Here is a 23,988-nt window from a genome sequence, read left to right on the forward strand (position 1 = left end):
ACCCCACTAACCACACTTTACCCCCTCCCCACCAAACACCCTCATTTCCCCCATCATCACGCACCGCCCCAAGCACTGTGCCCCTCTCCATCCCCAATCTGGCCTCTGCCCCCCAATTTCCTTTTACCCTCCTCTCCCAAAACCACCATGCTCACAATGCTCAGTCTGTGTGTACTGCATATGAACACAGTGACTGTATTTTTTAATTACAGGAGTACCTTATGCTATGGTGTTGGATGCTGTGTTGTGTTTAACGCGCTCTTTGTAAGTATTATTGGCTCAGTGCAATGCTGAGCAACTGATGTAAGTCAAATGGCATTTGACATCACTATATATTTTCCTTTAAACACAGAGGATGTGCCAGATTGGATACTACACATACAGATGTCTTCCCTCTTAGATTTCATGAACCCGGCTGGAAATGTTTTAAAGGAATCCTTTTAACAGCATTTGCCAGGCTGAAATTCTTTCTCTGAAGTGTTATTTGATTTATATTTCCATGTAAATAGCGTGTTTGAAACCCAAGAGCAGGTGACATACGTTATCGCGACTGCAGAAGTAAAGAACATGCCAAAGAGAGAGAGGTGATGTGACTGATTACATCCCTTCATGCACAGGTCCGTGTGAAACCTGTCTGTAAACATTGTGTGTGTATCTCCATAGTGCACGCGTGTGTTTGAAATCCTGTTCTTCCTGTGGTTCAGTAAGCCCAAAGCTGACCTGAATATTCTAGGTGTAACTGTATGTCTGTTATGTGTTGTAACTCATGACACTCTTGCATGCAATGTTATACTGCCATGCCGTAGCAGAATTTTTTATGAATTTGAGTGTTTATAGTACATACTAAAGTCCAGTTACAGGATGCTTATATCTACAGGATACCTTTTTTTCCTGCCTGGGACCCCTGTTTTTTTTACTCACTGCTTGTAGAACCCTTGTAATGAGGGAGGGGGGTTCTGTCTTGTGTATAAAGGCCCAGTACTGAACCCACATTATGACCATTTTTGCACCAGCACTTTGGGGACCCTGTAATTACATTAAAATGCACTGTTAGCCTCTGCGCAGTGTGCTGTAATGTCCTTCTGAGTCTAAATTCCAGCTTCACTTTATACATTTGATTGTGCTAAGGGGAAGTAGAAAAGGACTCTCCTGTTTTTGACCACCGGAGAAGTGCGATCTCATTAGCAGAAAAATCATCTCTTAATGTGTGAATGTTTCCCCGTGTTTAATTTTAGCAGGTTTCGTGGCAGACGGATCCTCTGGCTCAGAGGGCTGCTGCTTTTTCTCTCACCTTCTGACTTTGTGCCTTAATGAGGCGCTCTCCAGAGTTCTCAGCCTTGAGCCTTGCGTCCAGTTCTGTCCATCATTGTGCCGGTCCAGTCCAGGGCTTACTGTGAGGAGAGGGCTCGTGAATTTGGGAGTTAAGGTAAAGGCAGTGATGGTGGTTACTCAGTCTTACCGCTGGGCGCCTGATGTGATTTGTTTTATAATCCTCAGGCTTTGATTGATGCTTTCAAATGCCTGCAGATTGCATTATAAACAGAGCTACATTATCACTGCTATGCCTAGGAGATTTCTGTTTTCTTTTAAAAATAAATATAGTCTATTTTAGGACCTTGAATCCTTTGCAGCTAATTATACATTTATGCAGGTTTTTGAAAAGAAAAAAACTGAATACAAAAGAAAGAAGACAATGAGATCAACTGATAAACCACTGGGTTGAAGATGAAGATGGGCTTCCAACCATTGGCCCATGTCCTTTGGGTACCAACAGTGTCTAGAAGATACCATACTGCCCTCTGGTGGTCACTTTAGAAAATTATTAAACAATTTGCCATCTGCATTAAACAACTTCATCCTTTTTTAACACGAGCCGTCACATTTTTAACAAAATACAACAAGTTTAGCACTACAGGCAGTGGTGTAAAACAAATACTTCACTAAAACTTCCATAGATGAGCTCTGTTATTTTAGACAGTTTCAGCAGTGATGGGGTGATAATAAATAATATTTTCAGAAATTAAACTTCCTATGGTGATTCATATGGTGATTCATATGGTGCCAGTGCTATGTATTATTTTAGTCCTGAGCTGTTTAAATTGGGAACAGGGCTGCAGAGCTTGTCTGTGTGTCATAAGAAATCATTTCATGTTAGTGCATCCATTGGGAAAATGCTAATCTTTAATCCATTTTTGCTTAATTTGTCTTGTAAATAGGAGACTGCACTGCGTGGCTGTGGAATTCAGTTCTGTAGCAAAGGTGAAGATTTCTTGGACTCTGATTGGTTTTCTGCACCTGTTTGCAAGTGATATGCTCAGTGCTTTTCATTCCCCACGCTTTCTTAGCCTGCACTGTCACTCAGCTGTTGGTAGTTTCATTATAACTCCACGGCTGGCTAATCTGAGTGGTCTATGAAATGCTGTGTTGAGTATGGCTCTATCACACAGTTGCTGTGTTGGGCTGCTATATTTCCATGTTCCAGAAATGTGTCTGCTTGTTTATGGTGAAATTTAATTCTAAAGCTTTCATTAGGCTCTAAACAGAAATGTCCAGTGGGCGAAATATTGCTTTTTGAGAATTGGTAATGGTGACATTTTATTCTGGAAGTATGCCAAAGATCCACTTGGATTTAAGTATAAAGAAAAAGTTACACAAAAAAACTGGATAGGATAGGTTTAGGAAACAAATACTAATTTGTTTAGGTTCAATACTTTCATGTATCATAATTTTCATATTGGTCATCTATATTTACCTTGCTCAACAGAAATAGGAGTATTCACTGGTTGTATCAAAATGAATAACGTAAAATCATTGTATTTTACTAGAACTTTGTCTAGTGTGAATGGGGTTCTCAGACACAAATTTCCAATGGGCAAAATACAAGGAGTGGGTAGAAATGGAGTGGACCTATATGGCCTTGTCTTCAGTATTTCTATGATTTATTTAGCTGTTTTCGTTTGATCTTTGTCCATCATTGTAGTTGCATTGTCTGGCTGAGGATACACTTAGGCAAGACACACCCAGTTTCACACATCAAACATTTATTGGGATGAACTCAAAAATAGCCCACTGGTGAGTACCGCAAACCCAATCCCTGCACGGAGGTTAATTGTTCACATACAATGGAAAAAAAGTACGCAATATTTTAGTCTGAGTAGATTTTAACTCCCTGGTGTGGCCTGAAGTGCTTACCATGCTCATTGTTCATTTCTTGATAAATGTTTTGGATGCAGTTGAAATGACTCTATTAGTCAAGTCAGGGAATACTGCGTGTGCATTCAGAGACGGTGTAACTTGGGCAAATGCATGAGAAAGGATTAGTAATGACTAACGGTGGGCAGCCAAGTACTTCCTGTGAGATTAAGTGCGATGGTGCCCTGTGCCCGCCCCCTCCCCCCCCCACCCCTGCTCAGTGCTTGGGAATGTGGCTTTTTGTGGAATGAGAGGCTGGGGTTCCTAGAGGGGGGGTGCAGCATTGAGCTGTGGAGGGGCTGGGGTCGGGCCGGGCCCTGCCAGCTGTTCCCCCCAGCATGACAGGAGCAGGTGCCGCAGATTCCTCCATGTCTGACTGCTGGATCCCGCTCCTTTGCCACAATCATTCCCAGTGCCTGACCCAGCCCACAAAAGCACCCTCTGCTGCCATAACTCACAGGGCCCCATTCAGGCATGGCACAGCACACACACTAATCTGTTACTGTGTCAGTTAGGGTTTCACTCTTGTGTCTCCATTGAATGGCATCAGCGAGAATCAAATTCTCTCCTGATGGTCTGGGTTCTCATTTAGAGTCTCCATCAATCACATTAAAGAGGCTCAGTGATCATGTGTTACCACCAGGGGTCGAGGTTGAACTAAACAGACAAGGGTCTGCGATCTCTTATTGGAATAGAATAAGATATATTGCATCTCACTTTACTGCATATACACTGTACACACAAGCATGCACGTATACACCCACACATACACACGCATATACTCACACACACGTTGTATATTTTGCAATAGGGTGAGATACTTTCCTGACCTATACGAATCCCAAAGACATCCTGTTTTAACTGTGAATTAATCAGACTCATCAAATCATGGCAAATAAAGTAAAATTGCTATGAATGTATGTTTCTTGGTATGTAAGTATTGCAGTAACACCCACTGTCATGTTTTATTTCTAACTAATAGTTTTTATTTATAATTTATTTATTTATTTATTTTTATTTTTTAAAGTATTTTACTTAACAATTTACTGCTTTCGTGACAATGCACTGCTTCTTAAAAACATCTTTGGTCATGTTAATAAATTTTGGTAAAGTTTTTTAATTTTTCTTTTTACACATTTGCTTAACCAAGTGTGCAGTTATGACATTTGGGGCTTTAAGAGGAATGTATGGTGCTATAACCATTTTAATGATAAAACAGGCTTAATGTTACTGAACTAGCGTTAAGTAACAGAGAAGATGGTTTATCAGTGAGTCATCCATGTTAACCTTTGTCATCATCCAAAATAACCTTTCACCCCAGGCGCCCCAGGAGCACACCTTCAGGAGCCGCGGTGATGAGACGGGTCAGAGATTGATGGGCGTGGAGAATGGGCCAGCTACTCGCCTCCCCATAGCTGAAGTAAAACAATCGGCACTCAGACCTGTGTGTCAATCAAACAATCCAAGAGCTCACAGGAGGCAAGAGAACCGAGAGGCTGGGATCCGAAAACAAAGGGAGCGTGTGTTCCCCCACTTTATCTTTTTAAGGGCAGTGTAAGTGAGTACAGAACAGGGGGCTGAAGGGTTTTTCGAGTGGAAGAACCATATGAGTGAGAGGACTCTGCTAGGACCTGAACTTCAGAATGGTCCTCTCAAACGTGAGACCAGCTGCTATGCCTCTGTTCATTCTGCCTGTCTGCCTGCATGGGTGTGTGTGTGTGTGTGTGTGTGTGTGTGTGTGTTTGTGTGTGTGTGCTGGAGGTGGTGGTGTGTTGGGGTGTGGGCGTGATGTGTGTGTTGCTGTGAGTGTGGGGCAACGCATGTGTGGTGTGTGTACCTGAGAACTTGTGTGTGTACCTGCCAGTGTGATTGTGTGTGCGTGCCTGCCAGTGTGAGTGTGTGTGTATGTGTGTGTGTGCCTGTGAGCATGAGTGTGTGTGTGCCTGGGAGCACGAGTGTGTGTGTGCCTGTGTGTGTGTGCCTGCAAGCGCGCGTGTGTGTGTGTGCCTGCAAGCATGTGTGTGTGTGTGTGCCTGGGAGCGCGAGTGTGTGTTAGGGGCTTGGGTTTCAGCCCTCCCATGCACCTCCAGTGCACATGTGCTGTCACTCATCCTCCCAGCACACATCCTGGTGAGAGAGAGGGGTTCACGTATGAGACATTTGGCTCTGTTCGCCCGTCCTGCCAGGAACACCGTGTGCCCCTCAGACAGCTCTGCGGCTAGACTCCCCGTTCTGCCCTGCCAGGAAGTTTTTGGAGGGGTAGAGAGTGTCGGAAGTGGAAGCAGAAAATGGCCATCGGGTTTCAGACGTGGTTATGTGTGCTGGTGGCTGTGATTTCTCAGGTAGGCATTTTTTAAACTCCTCGTTACCTGCTATTCGTTTGTAGGGCAGTGCAGCTACAATGTGGTCCTGGAGGGCCGCAGTCCATAAGTCTTTCCCATTCTATTTAAATATTGAACATTTCTAGGAGAAAACTTCAGAAGAGAGTTAAATATAAGCTATCTATTCTAAATGTGAACTGTGGTTACATTTCTGAATGAAATGAAAACTGATGGAACCCGAGTTCCACGGGTCCATGGCAGGCTTCAGAGTTCACTCCTACAAGAAGAACTCTTCAGTTTTCTTTGTGTTTTATTTTTCATACACAGTCACAATACAACATGATGAAATTTCAACAAAGTTTGATTGACTGGTCTAACACCCACATGTTATTGAGTTTAGATGCTTCATTCAGGAGAGCTGGAATAGCCCATCTAATCAAGCTGTAGTGGTCCGTGTATCATAAGTATTAATAATAAAGATTGCATATGGTTTGGATAAATGCTCTCTTTTGTTTTATCATTTGTCTAAAATTTTAAACTGTTAACACAGCTTTCAACAGCCACATTATTGCTCTTAACATTAAATGTTAACAATACAAACCAAAAATTTACCAGCCTAATTGCAAATCCAATAAATTACCCTCACTGTTTACTGCTGTAATAGAACACAGGCCATTTAGTGACAGATATGGCCTTCAGTTCCTTTCTTAGAGGAGGGCTGGCAATGAAGACATACAGAAATTTAAAATGTGTGATCCTGTGCAGACTTCAACAAACTGGTGATTAAAGGCACTGTATAAGTATGAGTAGCATGTTATCATTTGATTTGGATCTGATTGGATTTAATCAGAGAACTGTTGTGAAGTACGCAGAAGACTTCATGGGCATTACAAAGCAAGGAAGGGTCTGTGATGCTCTCATGCTGTAGAAAGATCTCCCTACTTTTCAAATAAAATGGAATTGCTAGGCATTTAAATAGTGCACTTACTTAAAAAAATTAAGAGCAACAGGGAAGTACATTTTTACCTAAACCATGTCAAATAAATGAGAAGAGGTATTATATTAAAGTATGTATTAAGGCATGTGCTGGACAAAAATAAACTTAAGCAGTCATGCACTATGTGCATTCCAAGGGCTGGTAATGACGACTTGGATCATAGATCTTCAAGGAAGCTGGAGACCTTTGGCATTTGGCTGGTCATTTACATTGATCTAGTCACCAGGCAAACCTATCAGGCAGTGAATATATAGGGGCAACGTACAGTCGTCTATAATCAAAATAGTCACGAAAAGAGACTGTTGATGCACCTAAAGATTATAACAGTCAACGAAGGGAACATTTTCCAGAGAAAGTTTGTGTTCCGAGTGAAAACGCCGGAGGCTTCTCTCATCCAAATGGACAAAAAGGCACTGGGGTTTCACAACAACAAGACCCAGAAGGTCCGATCTCTTTCGGATTCAGGGCCGTGGAAAAGGCCCAAATCGCACGTTCAGCAGAATCGCAGGCTCATTTCGAGTGTGGGCCCTTTGATTGCAGGCGATGATAGTGGACAGCTGTTCCCAGATGGGTGCATATGCTGTTTGTCCTGTTTCCTAATCCGTGCTGAGGCAGGAGGAGGCAGGCTCTCCCGGACCGTGAAATCAGGGATAAATCCCAGCCCTGAACACTTGGTGTTGACTCAGTGCTAGACAATTCCTCAGTGGAAACAATCACTCACAGCAGATGGAGAATTTCTGATTTATGTATATTTCTCCTGCTGCTTTCTGTCGGGTCACTGAGAGTAACTTGTATTCCATTAAACCCATGTGCTTTAGAGTCTGTGCTCTACAGGCAGTTTGTTTTGTGATTTCATTGTCGGCATCATTTTTTTTAATAGTATAATCAGCCTGCCAGGATTTGATTTTCATTTCTGATTTTCACAGATAAAATCAGTATTTACTTTCGGCACAAACAGATTTTTGAAAATAAAAGGCGAAGGAATGCATAACCTCTGGGCGAATGAAATCATGTCCAAGCAGACTTTAATGAATCATATTTGTTTGATGAGAATAACATCTGGAAGATATCATTTTTCATACAAAAACTACAATTGTGAGTCAGTGCCTGCATATAATACATATACTGCAAGTTGAAAAAGCGAACAAAAGGGGATACACAGGATTCTTAATGAACTTTTTAACCATTTTTTAACATTAACCTTAATGTCAACACTGGAAAAAAAGTTCTGTAAAAAGAGTGCCAGCAAAGTATCTAAAAGTTTATTGAAACATGAGGTTTTAGCCCCAGCATAGCTTTCACAATGATAATAGCACAATTGTCATCAAAAGTCAATGCAGCGCATTTAGTCAATGCAGGCACTTAAGCACCTAATACTTGTAGGGCTCAGGTGCTATGAGTGGTGATATGAGCAAGCACCTATGGTTTGTGAATCAGCTTCCAGCTTGTCACCAGTCCCTTTCAGTGTCAGGTTTTACAGGCTATGAGGGACTGTGAACCGTGCGTGGGAACACAACCACTGTACTACTGTACTACTGTACTATGGCCACAGGAAGCAGCTGTTGTCTGTCAGCCATTTCCTGCTGGTCCACAGCCAGAGGCGGACAGAGTGCTAAGCAGCACATAATGTCAGAAGATATGTCAATGCATTCTGGACTAAAGTAGAGGATGATGCGCTTATGGGGAATATGGGTGCTTATGTGATACATGGACAACCTCCCACCCAGAATAATACACACAGGCACAAATGCAGATGAAAGACATTGCTGGTGTTTCCATAGGAACCAGCCAGCGACTTGTCCATCCTCACGTTACGTTAAGTACGCTTTAGTAGTCCTAAAGGACAGCATCACTGAAATCTGAGCCACATATAATGGATTGGAAGAGGCAGTTACACACACTACGGTTCCCAAAGTCAGCAAGCAAAGTAATGTAGGGCAATTTTTAAACAGTGTGATGTGTGTCCTAAGTTTGGTAAGGGAAAAGGAAAAGTTGCATTTTTTTAAACATGGGTGGCCTTTGTAGGTTTGTTTGGAGTGACTGTTGTTCTGGGTGTGTTTTTAGTGGGTGGCCCTATGTTGTTCCTAAAAAAAGTCTGTGTTCATGATTACAAATTACCACAGACATCAACAAACATCAGTGAAACAGCAAGAGGTTTTGGCATCATTTTATAGTGGCAATGCTGTTTCGGTCTTTATCTGGATTTGTTTCATTTGTGAAGTTAACATTTTTCTGAATTTTACAAAAAATATGTATATATAAACCTGTAAAAATGTACAGCATTATATTCTACAATCTCAGTTTCATTTCTTTTTTATCTCTGAATTTATACATGCGCCAGTTCAAATGAAATGTTTTCAGAACAACAAATTAAAACAAAATGTTTAAATCTGCAGCTGCGATGCTTTTGTGCCATGGAGCCGCATTGGTACAGGCAATGGGCACTCTGTCTTACATCAGACAATGATTACAGCTGAATCTGGGGAAATAGTGCTTTTCCAAGGCCGAGTGAACAAAAAAACATGCTAACCGTTATGGCTTTCAATGACAGCCCCCGATAAAATGGTAATTGTAGGAGGGGGTGTTAAATGCATTTTACATTTGCATTTTGGCATTTAGCAGATGCTCTTATTCAACTTTCATTATTTTTGAATACAGTCCATTTATGCAGCTGAATGTTGAAGTGCAGTGGCAGTGCTCCCCCTGGGAATCAAATGTACAGTCCTGGATTTACCAGGCCCAGTGGCATACACTGGCACAGACGCAGAATTGGGGGTGCTGGTGTTTTCTCACTGAGCATATTTATCAAATTCTGGACTGAATGGACCGGGTGTATTTTTCCTCCAACATGAATGAAGTAAACGCCAGGCTTTCATCTCCTCCATTAAGACTGTTGTAATAAAAGGGAACATCTGCTCCACTCAAACAGAAGAGCACAACCCGGTAAGCAGAGGCAGAGGGGAGGCGGCCCCGTCGTACCGAGGTGGCGACTGACCGTGAGAGCAGTGGCACCTGCCCGCCTCTCAGCCGCCAATTCTGCCCGGTGCGCCGGGAGACTGGCATGGGTTGGGCATTCAGTCCTGCGTTCTTTGTGCCTTCTGTAACCATGGCGATGCCAGCCATTTCACTCAGGGATGTACCGCTGCTCCTCCATTCATGACGGATTTGAATAATTTCCCCTGAAAGACAATGTCTTTTTGTGTCATTTGCACGTTTAAGAAGACTGTGCACATACATGTATATGTGCAATTAGCAGTCATTGTACCTCGCAGCATTCGCCATCAGTGTAATTAGCCTCAAATAAAAGCTATTATCTGTCTTGGTGGTGAAATAGTGCCCAATGAAGCCTCTGATTACACCTGGAGGACTTTATAACATTCTTCGAATCCTGTCATTGTTTGTTAGTATTAATTAACATAAACTATGGAGATATCTTTATCACAATGAATTCAATTGTCTTATAGGACACAGTTTTTGTTCGTACCTAGATTTGTCGACATTGTAGAGTTCCCACACTCGAAAGCAGACAGGTACTGGAATGTCCTTTACAGAATGAGGCACAATGCCCCGGCTTGGTTCAGCTGCTGGGTTTCATTCACAGAATACATAAATGAATAGTGGGAGTCTAACTTGGCAAAAGGACAGATCTCATTCAGGGCTGGCACAGAAAGACGGCAAGAGACCTCGAAGACATTCCCCACCCCCGCTGATTACTGTAAGCAAGACCTCCTTACCCACAGTGCTTGGCTAGAGAAGTATTTTCAGCGCCGTTTCATGTTATCACCTCCGACCGTAAACACTCGTCCCTTTCCAATAAAACTATCATGTGTGAGCCTCTGGCTGGAGCTGATACCGAGCTGAACTGCATTTCCCATTAGCACCTTTGCAACATATGAATCATTTTGTCTCCTAAATTTACTCTTAGTAGCAGTGCTACCTCTATTCTGTGACCCAATACAAAAACCTGCATCCGACAGCCTGTTATCTCTGGTTCCTGTACCCAAGGTGTGCATAAATGTCTGTTAATAATTTAAGGTTAGATGTGAAATAGGGAATGATGGTTGACTTTTCATTTCATTGCTTCAGAATCTGTATTTGTTTCAAATATTTGAAGTATTGTGCCTTCCAGTAACAGTGAGGAAAGTCCCCCCTCCCCCCATGATGGTCTGAAATGTTCACGAAGTGAGTACAGACCTGTTGGGATGGTCCCAGTGTGCGAATATCTGGAAAAAGCCCCCAAAAGCAGTTAAACGGTCACACAGCCTGGAGACAGCGGTATCATCTGTCTCCCAGTTCGTTAAAGAGGTATAGGGCAGTTAACAGAAGTCTGCTTCTTATCAGACCCTCAAATGAAAACGGACTGTTTACAGGGAGTCAGCAAGTGTGATGAAGAGACAATGTTCAGTTGCAAAACATCCGATTGAATCAGCATTTTGTGAACTTTAGGTTCTCCATAATGCAATGTAATCATGTTTTATATTATTGGAAAACTGATGTCATGGGGAACAAGTTGGTATCTTTAGTGGTGGGGTGCAGGCTAAAGATCTTTACATTACATTACATCTTGATACCTATGGATCAGCACCCAGCCAGATACAAAGGTTAACCCAGTGTGATATGCTTACAGAGGTAGCAGAATCATTGATCTATAGTGTTCAGCCATGATTGTGTCTTTATTTGATGACTTGGTGTTTTGCTTTGAACTTTATGTATATAAGGAGAGAAGTCCACACAGTCTCCTGCGGGTATAAGCCTGTTCACGTATAGCCATTTCACCACTCGCATTTTGCACCATTGTATATTGTCATTATTACTAGACACACCAAACACTAAACTGCATTCATTTTAACCTGGAATTCCTCTATGACTCTTACCGCGGCACACCTAGCAGTTTTAAAGTCCTAGCATACACATAGAATTTAGGGTATCTGCACCTCGTAGTCACTCGCCTATACACTAGTGTCATAGCAGGATACGCAATTGTATTTATGTAGGCTACACAAGCCAAAGACACGTCCGCATCTACCAAGCTAGATAGCTATTCGTAAAAAGCCACACTACTGGCAGACAGCAGTCTCCTCCATCTGTGCATCACTGTTAGCACAGAGGAAAGATTAACAAATTATTTTTGCAGTCAGATAACTGGGATAACACTAAATTAATCTTGTTCCAGTAGCACTGGGAAAGACTACATGCGTTCCTTTGCCTCTCAAATACTTTCGTTGTTTGGTGTATCTGAGGGGTTTCGTACTGTTGGTGACCCCGACGTGATAAGTTTTGGTTTCTTGCTGTTGGCGACCTCGAAGCACTGTTTGGTGTATCTGAGGGCCTTTGCGCACATCCGCTAATTGATAAGGTGACACCTTGCAAATGTGGTCTCTCTCTCTCGGACTGCAAAAGACATTAAAAGACCTTTGATGTGTGTCACCCACAAGCCTTAGACTTACAAAGATTATTGTTCTAATACTAATACATTTTTTGTATTCACTGTAAACAAGAAAATATTTTAAAAATCCACGTTGAATGCTTTTGTTGAAATAGCAGTGTGATATAAATATATTTGTCAACGACTCCCATCGAATTAGGAGCCACAGTCTGGCCTATGAGTATAAACACCCTGGGTGAGTGCGGGAAGAGTGAGTGTTTTGTCGAAGGACTGTGGCAATCTAAGATTAGTCCTCCAGCACAGCTGCACATGCCACTCATCCCTGGCATTCCTCGCCAGCTCAGCAGAGGCATGGCGCAATCCACAACAACGCCCGTGAAATTGTCTAAATATATTTAATTCAAGCAAATATTCCAAGCTGTTACGTAGCTTTGCTCTTCTGCCTATTCTGTATTTGTGAATTATGAGAATTAAACTAATGTGGTAACAAAAATAAATAATTATTTAGCAGTTATTTACCAATAAGGTAAATAATTATATTTAGTGATTAATGATTAGTTAAATTAGATTAAATAATGAATTAATGATAGTAATAAAACAAAGATTCATATCAATAATTATATGATTATGTAATTATGAAGGCTTCTGAAAATTCTGCAATAAATGTAAAATAGAAAATAATAGAAATCCTAAAATATTACAAAGGAAAGACCAATCAAAATAATGCTTTGTGATCATGAAATGATGAAGATATGGGTAAGGAATTCATTTGATGGAATGACCTGATTCAGGCAAAGCTGACCGTGTCAAAACTAGTCCCAGACTGCTTAGTCAACCATAGGTGCCACTATAGACTTTAAATGTGTCTCATTTTAGCAAATATTAATCTATTCACAAGGAGAATCATTGTAAATCTTTGTAAATGTTTAATACTTTGTTATAGATTAATATTCTCCATTTGGATGTATCATAAACTATCAGACTTGTGTTTTCTTTTATTTGCTTACTGTGTGCTGTGATTTGGCTAAGGACAGGACAGGAGGTATTTGCTGAGCGGTTGTTCGGGGGTGTGAATGTGACTTGTGTTGTTCTTGGGTATGTGTGCTGAATTGCACATGAAAGCGGATATTCTGGGGAAGCCCCTCCCACTGGTGCGGAGGTCAGGTGCAAAGCGGCACATAAAGGAGGTGCTGTGTGCGGGAGCCGAGGCCCGGGTCCCCGAGTGGGGAACTCCAGGGGCCCGCTCCCTCATCAGACAGCTGCCGAGGGGGGGCGGGCCCCGCCCCGACTGGGTGTGAAACCCGAACCCTAATCCCTCTGCCCCCGCTGCCCGTGATAGCCTGTGGATTCCGCATTAGGGACGGGGCAAGAGGTCACCATTCCACGGGAGTGTGGATCGGAGGTGCCAGCTGCACCCAAGCTGCCGCAGAGAGGCTCCGCTAAAATTAGCGACGGCTGCAATTCCGTTCTTTTTGAAGGTTTGCAAGGAGTGATGGGAAAATCTGAGCTTGTACAAGCACAGAAAATGCCGAATGAAGATGCTGAGTGAATGTGGTCTGACAAGATTTTGGATAGAGAATAATCAGAGACACATGACATTTTTGGCATTTAGCAGAAGCTGTCCTCGAAAATGATGTTCTTTTATGTACAATCAGCATGTCCAGCTGGACATTCACTGAAGCGATTCAGGTTTAGTACTCAACAGGACTTGAACTTCTGCTCTACCTGGGAATCTCAGCTTTAAGGTTATGAGTAGGGTTCCCTGATCATTATGTTGCAGTGCTGCCTGTATGGCCACCTCAGTCAGTTGGGACGCTAAGGAGTAATTGTGTTCCCTCATTCCCAAAAATGATATTTAAGTTTCACTTAAACAATAAAGGTCAATATATCATAGGAGGTACATGTTTACATCTGCTCCATTGTTAAAATTACTTGGCTGTTGCTTTTTCTTTGAAATGTAATTGATGCTATTTGTGAGGTATGTGTGCGTGTTGAGGGGCGGGGGGTGTATGTGGGTGTGTGGTAAAGGAGTGCACTGTGTGTTTTTAGACATACAAAGCTGTTGTGGATTGATCTGTTTAAAAGGGTTTGATATTTGTGTGATGTATTTTAGGTCAGCTGTGTCACCAAGACGGGGCAGCAGGATCCAAACCCAGCTGTTTTGTACCCATGGAGACGGGGGACAGGGGGCAGGGCAATCACGGGCCTCAGCAGAGTCAAAAGAGACTGGATCATTCCCCCCATCAGAGTCTCCGAAAACAGCAAGCAGGTCCCTGAATACCTGGTCCAGGTACCTGCGTGCTTCCAAGGAACTTGCACTCCCCTGTGATATCCTTCACAGTTCCTGACCATGCGTTGTCCCTCTTCCAGATCAAATCAGACAAGGTTTTCACCAGTGAGGTCATCTACAAACTGGAAGGGCCAGGGGTAGACCAGGAGCCTAAAGACTTCTTTGAAATTGAGGACCACACCGGATGGATCAAGAGCAAGATGCCCCTCGACAGAGAAAAACACAGCAGTTTCAAGGTAAAGCCAGCGAGGAAATGCTGTAGAGCAGGGGTTTCCCATCCTGACACCGCCCCTGTGTTGAGATGCTAGTTTTCATTCCAGTGAATGTCTGTATCCATTAAAATATGTCCTCGACTTCTCCCATAAGTTTGTGCATAAACAGTTATCTGCATAATGCAGGTGAGGCTCAATACATTTGCTTTGCCTTTGAACTCCACAAATGGTTTAATTTCCAGGAGTCCATACTTTCAGCATTTAGGGCTGCTGATTCCAGCCCATCACTTAATTAATTAAAGATGTTAACTCATTTGCCATAGCACATTACAGAAAATTAAAGCTTTAATTGTCTCAGAAGTGATCTGATTAAAAGTCTATGAATAAATGTGGACTGTTCATTCTGTCTAACATGGATATCTGTTTCTCATATTGCGTGGTGTTAAGAGAATAAGCCATCCCTCAGAAATGATGTGTCTGATTAAAACAATTAACAGTCGAAAATACTTTTAAAAAATCACTAATCGTGGCTGGAATGAAAACCAGTGCACACAAGACGGCCCAGAACCAAGGACTGAAATCCTCTGAATAGCCAGTTACTGTCCTGTGAGCAATAATCATTTCATTAACCCACTGCCAGAAATCATAAATAAAGTGACTGCCATCTACCATTGGACTATTTCCAACAAATAAATTAATTGAAGTAGAGTACCCTTAGGAAAAAGCACAGTTTTGAAAGAGAAGGCATGATGCTTTGAGACATCTTAAAACTTTGACAATACAATCTATTTATGATTTACAATAGTACTCATATTTTTTAATGGCATAATTTAAAGGACAAGGTTATTAAAAACCACATAGTGAAATTGATGTACATTCTGAAAGCATGGAACTTTAATCAGTTTTACAAATTTTACTAGTTCTGTCTAAAGCATTAAGTGTCACTGCCTGGTGTTCCCCAGCTCAAAGCCTTTGCCCTGTCACCAAGTGGAGAGCGACTGGAGAGCCCGTCGACCATAGAGATTGTGGTGTTGGACCAGAATGACAACAGGCCAGACTTCACCCAGAAACAATTTGTCGGATATGTCCCAGAATTCTCTATACCTGGTAGGGGTTTGACAGTCTCCCGAAGTCCAATAAAAATTCTAGAACTATATAGTTACGTAATACTTTATCAAAATGTAGTTAATAATGAGGGAGGGGGGGGGCACGAACGGTGCCACCCAATACAATGTGATAATATTAGGGGGTCCATTTGATGTTGTTGCAAGGTTTGGGGTAAGTCCGCGTCTGTAACGCCTCGATTTGTTCCAAACAGGTACCGCCGTCACAAATGTGTCGGCGACAGACGCTGACGACCCAGCGACGGAGAACGCAGCGCTGAGCTACTCCATCATCCGGCAGGAGAGCATCCCCCCCCTCCGCGTCACCAAGACCATGTTCGGCATCAACAACCAAACGGGGACGATCTACACGCGGGACGTGGGCCTGGATCGAGAGGTGGGAGGAGCCACGTGCCTCTTCAGCCTATCAGTCGCAGTCCCAGTCTAACTCTTGATCTGTCTTGGATATTAGTAAAATCAGGGAGAGATGAAGTTCGTGTTTTGTGCAGGCTGGTTTACAGCCAATATGTGGCCTTATACCAATGTGGCATGGAATACTGTGTTAGTTTTTTCACCTGACCTTCCTGCATGGCTGAGTATGGTCTTCCTGGTGTTCTCTGTAGGAGGTGAAGGCCTTCAAACTGACGCTGCAGGTGGCTGATATGTCCGGAGAGGGACTGTCAGATGTGGCTTCTGCTCTCATACACGTCTCAGACATCAATAACAACGCTCCTCAGTTTGTCTCTGACCACGTAAGACTCATAAACTCTAACCACACACTTTAGTTTACCCCATACCTGTTTTATCACAATTTCTGATGTTTCATACATGAAATAACTATTCTATAAATCGTGCATTTCTGTCTAATTTGTGTAATTAAGTTTATGGCCCAAGATTATCTTAACTCTTAGAACTCCAAAAAAATGAAAATATTCTTTCTACGTGTGAAAGGTTGATTAACATCTTATAAAGTATTGTAGACTATGACTGAATAAACCTGATTGTATCAGTTACAGTCATGGTGTGTATTCAAACCTGGTTGAATAAAATATACATTAATGTCAATAAACCATCTCCTTGGTATCTTTACAAATCTGTAATGCAACTTGTATTAACCTTTAACCTTAAATCTGTGACTGCAGTACACAATGATAGCTGTGGAGAACAGAATTAAGGAGGAGATTGGCAGAGTCAGTTCAACTGACAACGATGAACCAAACACAGAAAACTGGAGAACTAAGTATACCATCGCCCAAGGGGACATGAATGGGCACTTTTCTGTCCGAACAGACCCCACCACAAATGAGGGAATTATATCTGTGGTGAAGGTAAGATATTTTATCATTGGATAAGGAGTAATGGGGATTCCCTTGACACAATTTGGGTTTTTGTTGAATTATTCACATTTAAAAAGTAACACTTCTGTTGGGCTGACCTGTGCCTGAAGTGAGGCCACAACACCATCTACTGGCAAATAATGGAACTGCATTGGTGCAAAATTGCCTGAAGACACCAACAAACATCATAATCTTTACATGATATGTATTGGATTATGGAGTATGATGCATGGATAGTTATCTCAATACAAGAAAATAACATAAGAATCTATGTCATCAGAATGTCAAATAATGACTTTTCTGAAATGAATAGGAACAGAAATGCAGGGGCAGGATTAACATAGATGGACAGTTGTTTCCTGTTCTTGTCATTGCCTACTCTGTAACTTTGAAATCAGATGTTTGCTGTTTTTAATGTGAGCCTCTACACTATGAGTCTCAGAGTACATGTATTTTTTGTTCTGCCAATGGTGATGTTTTATATTAGCCATTTGCTGCTGCTTAACCCGTAGACAATGAATACCAGATGAACTGTTTCCTCTTGTTCAGCCTCTGGACTATGAGTCTCAGAAGGAGCATCAGCTAATCCTGACCCTCGAGAACGAGGCTCCACTCAGTTCCAAGGCACCCCAGGAGGCCGCCAGCAGTGCCACGGTAACCATCATAGTAACCAATGAAAACGAGGCCCCGCGCTTCATAAAAGACCCAATCAGGTTGGAGGCCCTGGAGTCAGCTGCTCCAGGAACCACACTGGCCCAAGACATTGCCTTTGACCCTGACAATGCAAAGCTGAGGTATGTGTGTCTCCCACTCTAAATGACGCTTGGAGAAAAGCTCTAATGTCCTGAACTCAGATCAGCAATACTTTAATGGGTCAAGCCAGTGACTGGAATTAACTTTCTGTTGACTACTCATGCTTCACTGCAAATTAAATAAAATTGAAGTCTATGTCCTGTTGCTATTCTCATTTAGGCATTGGCCAAGTATTTCAGTTTTTCTGAGATGTAAGACCAAACACTGTTAAGATCTAAGTTTAAATGATAATATCAAAAAAGTGCTACATAAGCCTTTTCTGTAGTATATGCCTTTGAAACTGAGAAGCTGTTTTAGTTTGCTGGCACAATACTATATTTATTGTCTAAACAAATACTGTATTGTCTCCTAATCAGATATGAAGTTGAGTATGACCCTGAGGAGTGGCTCTCAGTAGACCCTGAAACTGGAGAAATCAGAACCCAAAAGGCATTCAACCTGCGGTCACCCCATGTTAAAAACGGCATATACCATGCTGTAATCAAAGTTACAGACACTGGTGAGAAATGGATGCGCTTCTTTTACTTTTGACCAATGAGATGGTGTTCATTGTCCCTTCCAAAGTAGTCAGGCTCACCTCGCCATGTTTGTGGTACATAGATTATCTTATTGATTATCTTAGGCAAAGAACAACAGGATAAATCCATTTTTGTCCCATCAGGGTTGAGTTTGGACATTTTTGCAAACAAAGACCATGCATATGGATTTGAGTTCACCACGTGAGAAAATAATAGTTCATTTAACTCATATTAGAAACAGTGAACAGTGTGCTGGAGGGATTGATAAAAAATAACTGTTCAATGTTTCAGTGTTCATTGTTCTTTTTTGCACATGCTCCATGTTTTCTCATATGGTGTTTTTCACAAAATGACTGAGATTTGGATTAGAGGCTCAGTCCAATTTCAAGTTGTTGTTGACATCTATTAGTCATTTTTATAGTACCTCCCCAGGAGTATCTGTCAGAATGAAAACCAGGAAGTGACGTTCTGATTGGTGTGTTTCTCCCAGACCTGGGCGGTGTCTCCGCCACAGCCTCCGTGGAGCTCACGCTGCAGGAGACCAATGACTTTGCGCCGCAGCTCTTCCCTCTTAGCGGCACCGTGTGCCGCAACTCTGCCCATGCTGGCCTTCTCCTGAGTGCCAAAGACCAGGACCAGGCACCCCAAGCTGAACCCTTCGCCTTCCAGCTCATTTCTGACTTGGAGGGAGCCCTCAACTGGACCATAGTCCAGGTCAACGGTAAAGGCCCCAGCATGCAACAGGATTCTACTGCAACACACACACACTGAATCTGGAGATAATATAATAATTGTTTATTGTGTCTCCTTAGATAAATCTGTCCTGCTAGGTAATGATGGTGAAAAATTGACTTTTTTGTACCTATAGATCAGAGAATTTCTTGCTTTCTACAATTTTCCACTTTAACCAGGAATTTTGAAAATGTTTTTTTTCAAGTAATAGATGCATGCTTACATTATTGGGGTCCTCCAGCATAGCTTATGCTTTATTCGTCCTTGGTTCCGATTCTGTACACATGCCAATTATGTTAACGGCATCTTCTGACTAAATTAATAATAATAATAATAATAATAATAATAATAATAATAATAATGTTACAACTGCTGATCTGTAAAAGTTAATTGAGCAAATAAAAATATGTGGTAAAATGGCAGGAAATCGAACACAATAAAGCACCAAACATGTTTGAATCATTGGTTTCCATGCCAAAGTCTAATCCAGCACAAGTGCAATGGAAATATGTCCGCTTGGTAAAGTACAATTCCAGTCATTGCAGCGATGAACAAAACATGTGTGTTTCTCTCCTTTCCTCTTTCTCACTCTCTCCCTCCCCCAGAGACACACGCAGTCTTGCAAACTCTGACAGAGGTGGAGTCGGGCCTGTACTTTCTCCCAGTCTTAGTGTCTGATGCAGGCACGCCCACTCTCTCCGCTGCCAGCGTGGTCAATGTGACGGTGTGCCATTGTGACCAGGCCGGTGAATGTAAGGCCATGGCGGCAGCATTCCTCTCCACTAAAGTGGGACTCAGCTTCGCCGCCCTACTGGTCATCATCGGCAGCGTCCTGCTCCTGCTCTGTAAGCGTGTGCATGTATCCACGTGCATGCTCACAAGCATATACTGTACATATCTTATATGTGTGCATGCACACATGCAAATGTATGTGAATGTAAATATTTTAAATATATGACACATACTTGGACAAAACAAAGCTTCACTAAGAGTGGTTTTTTGCTACACATTCTCCCCTTGTTTAGTTTTTTAAGTTTACTCCACCCAAGTCATTACAGCCCTTGTGAGTTTGAGTTTACAGATACTGACTGAGTTTGAGTTCTGTGTCCTGTCTGTGTTTTTCAGTACTGCTGCTCCTGGTGGTCGCAGTGGGGAACTGCAGACGGCATCACTTACAGAAGGGAGCGCTTTTAGGAGGGGTGTCAGATGATGACATTCGTGACAACATTCTGAACTATGATGAGCAGGGCGGCGGAGAGGAAGATGAGGTTTGAGCACGCACTTGACCGAATCTGGAAATTACCGAGGGTTTTTAATGCCACTGTTACCTCCCTCACTTTATCCCACTTAACACTCATCATATATTGGTAATTGCTGTTAATTAGTTTCCAAAGTGCAGACTGTATGACGCAGTCACAGGAAATTAGGGTTTAACGGTGGAATTCTTGATGTCTTCAACATTTACTATAATTGGTATGGTGCATAATGTCATATATTTTATGTCTACTTCTAAATTTACCCAGATTCATACCCAATCTATATTTAATATTTTCTTATTTGTAATCAGTCAAAACTTGCTCTTTTCAGAATGCATACAACATTGAGCAGCTGAGGAACCCCAATGAGGTGATCCCCCCTCCAGGCTCGGCCCTGCCTAAAGGGAAACAGCCTCTCCGAAAAGACGCCCCCCACAATTTACCCTCCCCTGCCTACCCACGGAAAGCCCCAGGAGACCCCACTGACATTGAGGACTTCATCAATGATGTAAGGACTGGTTTTGCTCCTCTGAAAGTGGAGCTAAACTTTAATGTGTTTAAACTATTTTAGAATACTTATTATAAATGCATTTAAAAATTGTGTATCTGAATTGAGTAATATATTAGGAAATAGTGTTTATATAGCATCTGATTTCATGTATTTGAAAATTAATTCATATGCTTCACATCTTTACTTACAACATATTATATCAAAAATAAGTGGAGATTGTAACACAGTACTATCACAATTATTACTATGTTTAAGGTTTGTATGAAAAATATTTATTTTCTTGCAGCTATCTCTGTCACTAGATTTGAAGTCTTTGAAATATAATTTATATCTATTTACTAAATTTATTTTTAAAAATTAGAATATTACTATTTTTATTTCTAATACTTTTAGAGTTGCATTTAAAACAAATGTATAAATGCACATGAAACTGTAATTTCAAATAGAATTATTGAAATACTCATACATTTTACTCTGGATTGGTTGACGTTTGTCGTGGAGTGCTCACAGAAGGACAGGATTTGGCAGGCAGTTCTTTGGCTAGAGTGCCTGGGTGTGGACCAGTTGTTCTTTGTGTGTCGCCAGGGCCTGGAAGCAGCGGACAGCGACCCCAACGTGCCGCCTTATGACACTGCGCTCATCTATGACTACGAGGGGGACGGGTCGCTGGCGGGCAGCCTGAGCTCCATCGCCTCGGCCAGCTCGGACGGGGATCACGACTACGACTACCTCAACGACTGGGGGCCGCGCTTCCAAAAACTGGCCGACATGTATGACCCACGTTAGAGAAGACGCCCAGACCAAACGTTCACCCCCTCGTCTCCCTCTGACAACCAGTTCCCCACCCTTACTGCTCCAAACCCGTCCCACCCCGCTCAGGAAAGGGCTGAACTCTTGGTCTTCCCATCTGGAATGAAGCAGGACTCACAGTTGAAGTGATTGGTTAATGCACAATGCTTTTGCCCATGAGGATAAAGGTACACTGACAAAGGTCAAGTCCAGTAAGTGATGGAAATCATAGGTGTTGCTTTTCAAGAATCTGTTCATTTTCTGAGAGGAGCTGATGTGACCGCAACATGCATTGCAATGACATTCAGCGTGTTGTTGACGCGGTTTGGAAGAAGTTAGTCTTATCTAAACCATATAGGTGTTTTGTGATTTACAATCTTACGATTTGACAGTAAACTCAGTAAACTCAAGTGGTGGGAAGTCTTGGATTGGAAGATGTCCAAAAACAATTGGAGAAGTTATACAGGTGGGACAGAGGGGGCAAGGCAGGGAAGGGGCGAGGTGGGGCAGGGTTAGGTAGCCAAAAACCTGAAGCCAGACTAGCGAGGAATGGGCAGAGAGGGCTGGTGGAGATTCAGCATTTATTGAGGCTGATTTTTTAATACTGAAATAAGTATAGGGGACTGAGAGAAGCTCCTAAAATCCCCAATAAATAAATACAAGTAAAAAAAAAAAAGGATTCATTAAAGTTCACTGCTGCCAGTGCACGTGTATGAATAACTGAACGGGTTTACATTGTTAAGTAATGGTGACCACAAGGGCTAGGACACCTGAGTCAGGAGTTTGGAATGCAGTCAAGTACTTATAAACAAACAGTACTTAAACAATAGTAGTGTTTAAGAGAGCTTGAGAAAGGGTAGAGAAAGTTGTTTCTGTGTGTCCTGCCCTCTTTGTTCTTTTGGAGTTTGGGAGATAAATCTTTGTATTCAGATTGAGGAAAGTAATTCTGGATAATATGAAGAAGAAGGGGAGAAAAGGTGAAAAGAACCGCCTTTGTCTTGGAAAAACGTATCATATATTTATTGATATTTTCTTCATTTTTAATATTTGTATTCATTCCATTTTACCTAACAGTGCTCAAAGAACACAGACCACAAGCACTACATGTGGTTTGTAGTAACGATACATTAGTAAGCCATTTCAACAAACCTCCTAATTGTAATTATTAAATACTTCTATCACTTGTTTTTATAAATGTTATGGAAGTGTCTGTATATTTGATTTAAATGTCACAAAGGGAAAAGGAAATGACACGTGAGCTTTAATACTTTAGTACTTATGTGTAAAGAGTTTGAGAAAAATAGTGTAAAGAAATTTCTCCTGATTTATGCCAGCCTTTGTGTCCAATCACTTCTCTGTTTAATGGATTTATTCAGTACTTGCACAACAATCAGACTCCAGTTTAGCAATCATTTATTATGGGGATTCATGAACATATGAATATCCAAAAATTGTATGGTGATGTCACGTGAACATACATACAAAATAAAGTGGAAGGGCATTTATTTTCTGAAAATTTAACAAATTATGTTCAGAGAATTCTGATTGTATAAATATCCACAAGTATGTCCAATGTATGAAATCCTACCTTTTTCGAGTTTGTTATATATGAACTACTCAGAAATATGTTTGTCTGTTTCTACAAATTAAACTTAAAATCTTGATACAATTTTTTTTTTTTTTTGAAGATTTTTAAGTTTAAAATCAAGGTTAAGGTTATCAAATTATCTGTTACGTTTGTTTCTGTGTTTGTTTTTGTAACAGCACATTGAGCCATGACCATTATAATACAAGTTTACAATAGGAGGCCCTGCATGCATAATTCTAATTTATTTCCTTATTTAATTTAGCTACAGCATGCCTGTGTGAAACAGTTTTGGGTACGGCAATGTAGTTTAAAAAATGAGGCCTTCTAAATATCAATTATTTTGTCACAGTATTTTTGAGACGGTATGGGCATAATTAATAATATTGACACATTACATTATATTACAGGCATTTAGCAGACACTCTTATCCCGAAAAATGTGCACAACTTTTTACATAGCATTTACATTGCATCCATTTACATCTGGATATGTACTGACACAATGCAGGTTGAGTACTGTACCTTGCTCAAGGGTACAACGGCAGTGTCCTACCAGGGAATCAAACCTGTCACCTTTAGGTTATAAGACCAGCTCCCATTACACTACACTGCCGCCCTTGTCAAATGCCATATGAAGTAACAATAATACATGCCTCATCCAGTACAGTGGTACTATAACAGAAGCCATTAAAATAGCTTAGCTCAAGTCTGAATGCAAGTTGGACAGACACACCTGATGAATACGATGTGTCCAGGGTTCAGGTATAATGAACAGCTATATTATGTCCAGGGTTCAGAAATAATGGATACATACCAGGACCCTGGACACAATATATATGTCCCTGACAACCTGAAATAGCTACTAACAAGCCTTTTCCTCCTGCCAGCTTGGTAGGCATGCCATTGAAAAGGTCTTTTCCAGGAGATGTTGCCCCATTATTGCT

General features: G+C 41.6%; 1 protein-coding gene across 3 annotated transcripts; it reads left to right on the forward strand.

Annotated features, from left to right (window-relative positions):
• The first annotated feature begins 2,182 nt into the window (after positions 1 to 2,182).
• LOC135242035 (cadherin-15-like) lies at positions 2,183 to 23,263 on the forward strand. 3 transcript variants are annotated; one of them, XM_064312910.1, is made up of 16 exons: positions 2,183 to 2,259; positions 4,514 to 4,746; positions 5,379 to 5,534; positions 14,010 to 14,186; positions 14,267 to 14,422; positions 15,361 to 15,505; positions 15,717 to 15,898; positions 16,125 to 16,253; positions 16,644 to 16,829; positions 17,388 to 17,632; positions 18,008 to 18,150; positions 18,660 to 18,890; positions 19,507 to 19,746; positions 20,027 to 20,169; positions 20,489 to 20,665; positions 21,254 to 23,263. In XM_064312910.1, the coding sequence occupies exons 3-16, from the start codon at positions 5,481 to 5,483 to the stop codon at positions 21,452 to 21,454; spliced, it is 2,409 nt and encodes an 802-aa protein (XP_064168980.1). In that variant the 5' UTR covers positions 2,183 to 2,259; positions 4,514 to 4,746; positions 5,379 to 5,480; the 3' UTR covers positions 21,455 to 23,263. The 3 variants fall into 3 exon arrangements, with proteins under 3 accessions (XP_064168980.1, XP_064168981.1, XP_064168979.1); XM_064312911.1 differs by lacking the exon at positions 2,183 to 2,259 and having other exon boundaries at positions 4,746 to 4,850; XM_064312909.1 differs by lacking the exons at positions 2,183 to 2,259; positions 4,514 to 4,746 and having other exon boundaries at positions 5,034 to 5,534.
• The last annotated feature ends 725 nt before the right edge of the window (positions 23,264 to 23,988 follow it).

This window comes from Anguilla rostrata, chromosome 16, assembly GCF_018555375.3.
Source record: "Anguilla rostrata isolate EN2019 chromosome 16, ASM1855537v3, whole genome shotgun sequence".
NCBI lineage: Eukaryota > Metazoa > Chordata > Actinopteri > Anguilliformes > Anguillidae > Anguilla > Anguilla rostrata.

Excerpts from the sequence above, each read along its gene's own strand:
- LOC135242035 (XM_064312910.1), top strand. The coding sequence starts at position 5,481 with ATGGCCATCGGGTTTCAGACGTGGTTATGTGTGCTGGTGGCTGTGATT. Across the intron at positions 5,535-14,009 it reads TGGTGGCTGTGATTTCTCAG|GTCAGCTGTGTCACCAAGAC; the intron begins GTAGGCATTTTT and ends GATGTATTTTAG. Across the intron at positions 18,891-19,506 it reads GACCATAGTCCAGGTCAACG|AGACACACGCAGTCTTGCAA; the intron begins GTAAAGGCCCCA and ends TCCCTCCCCCAG.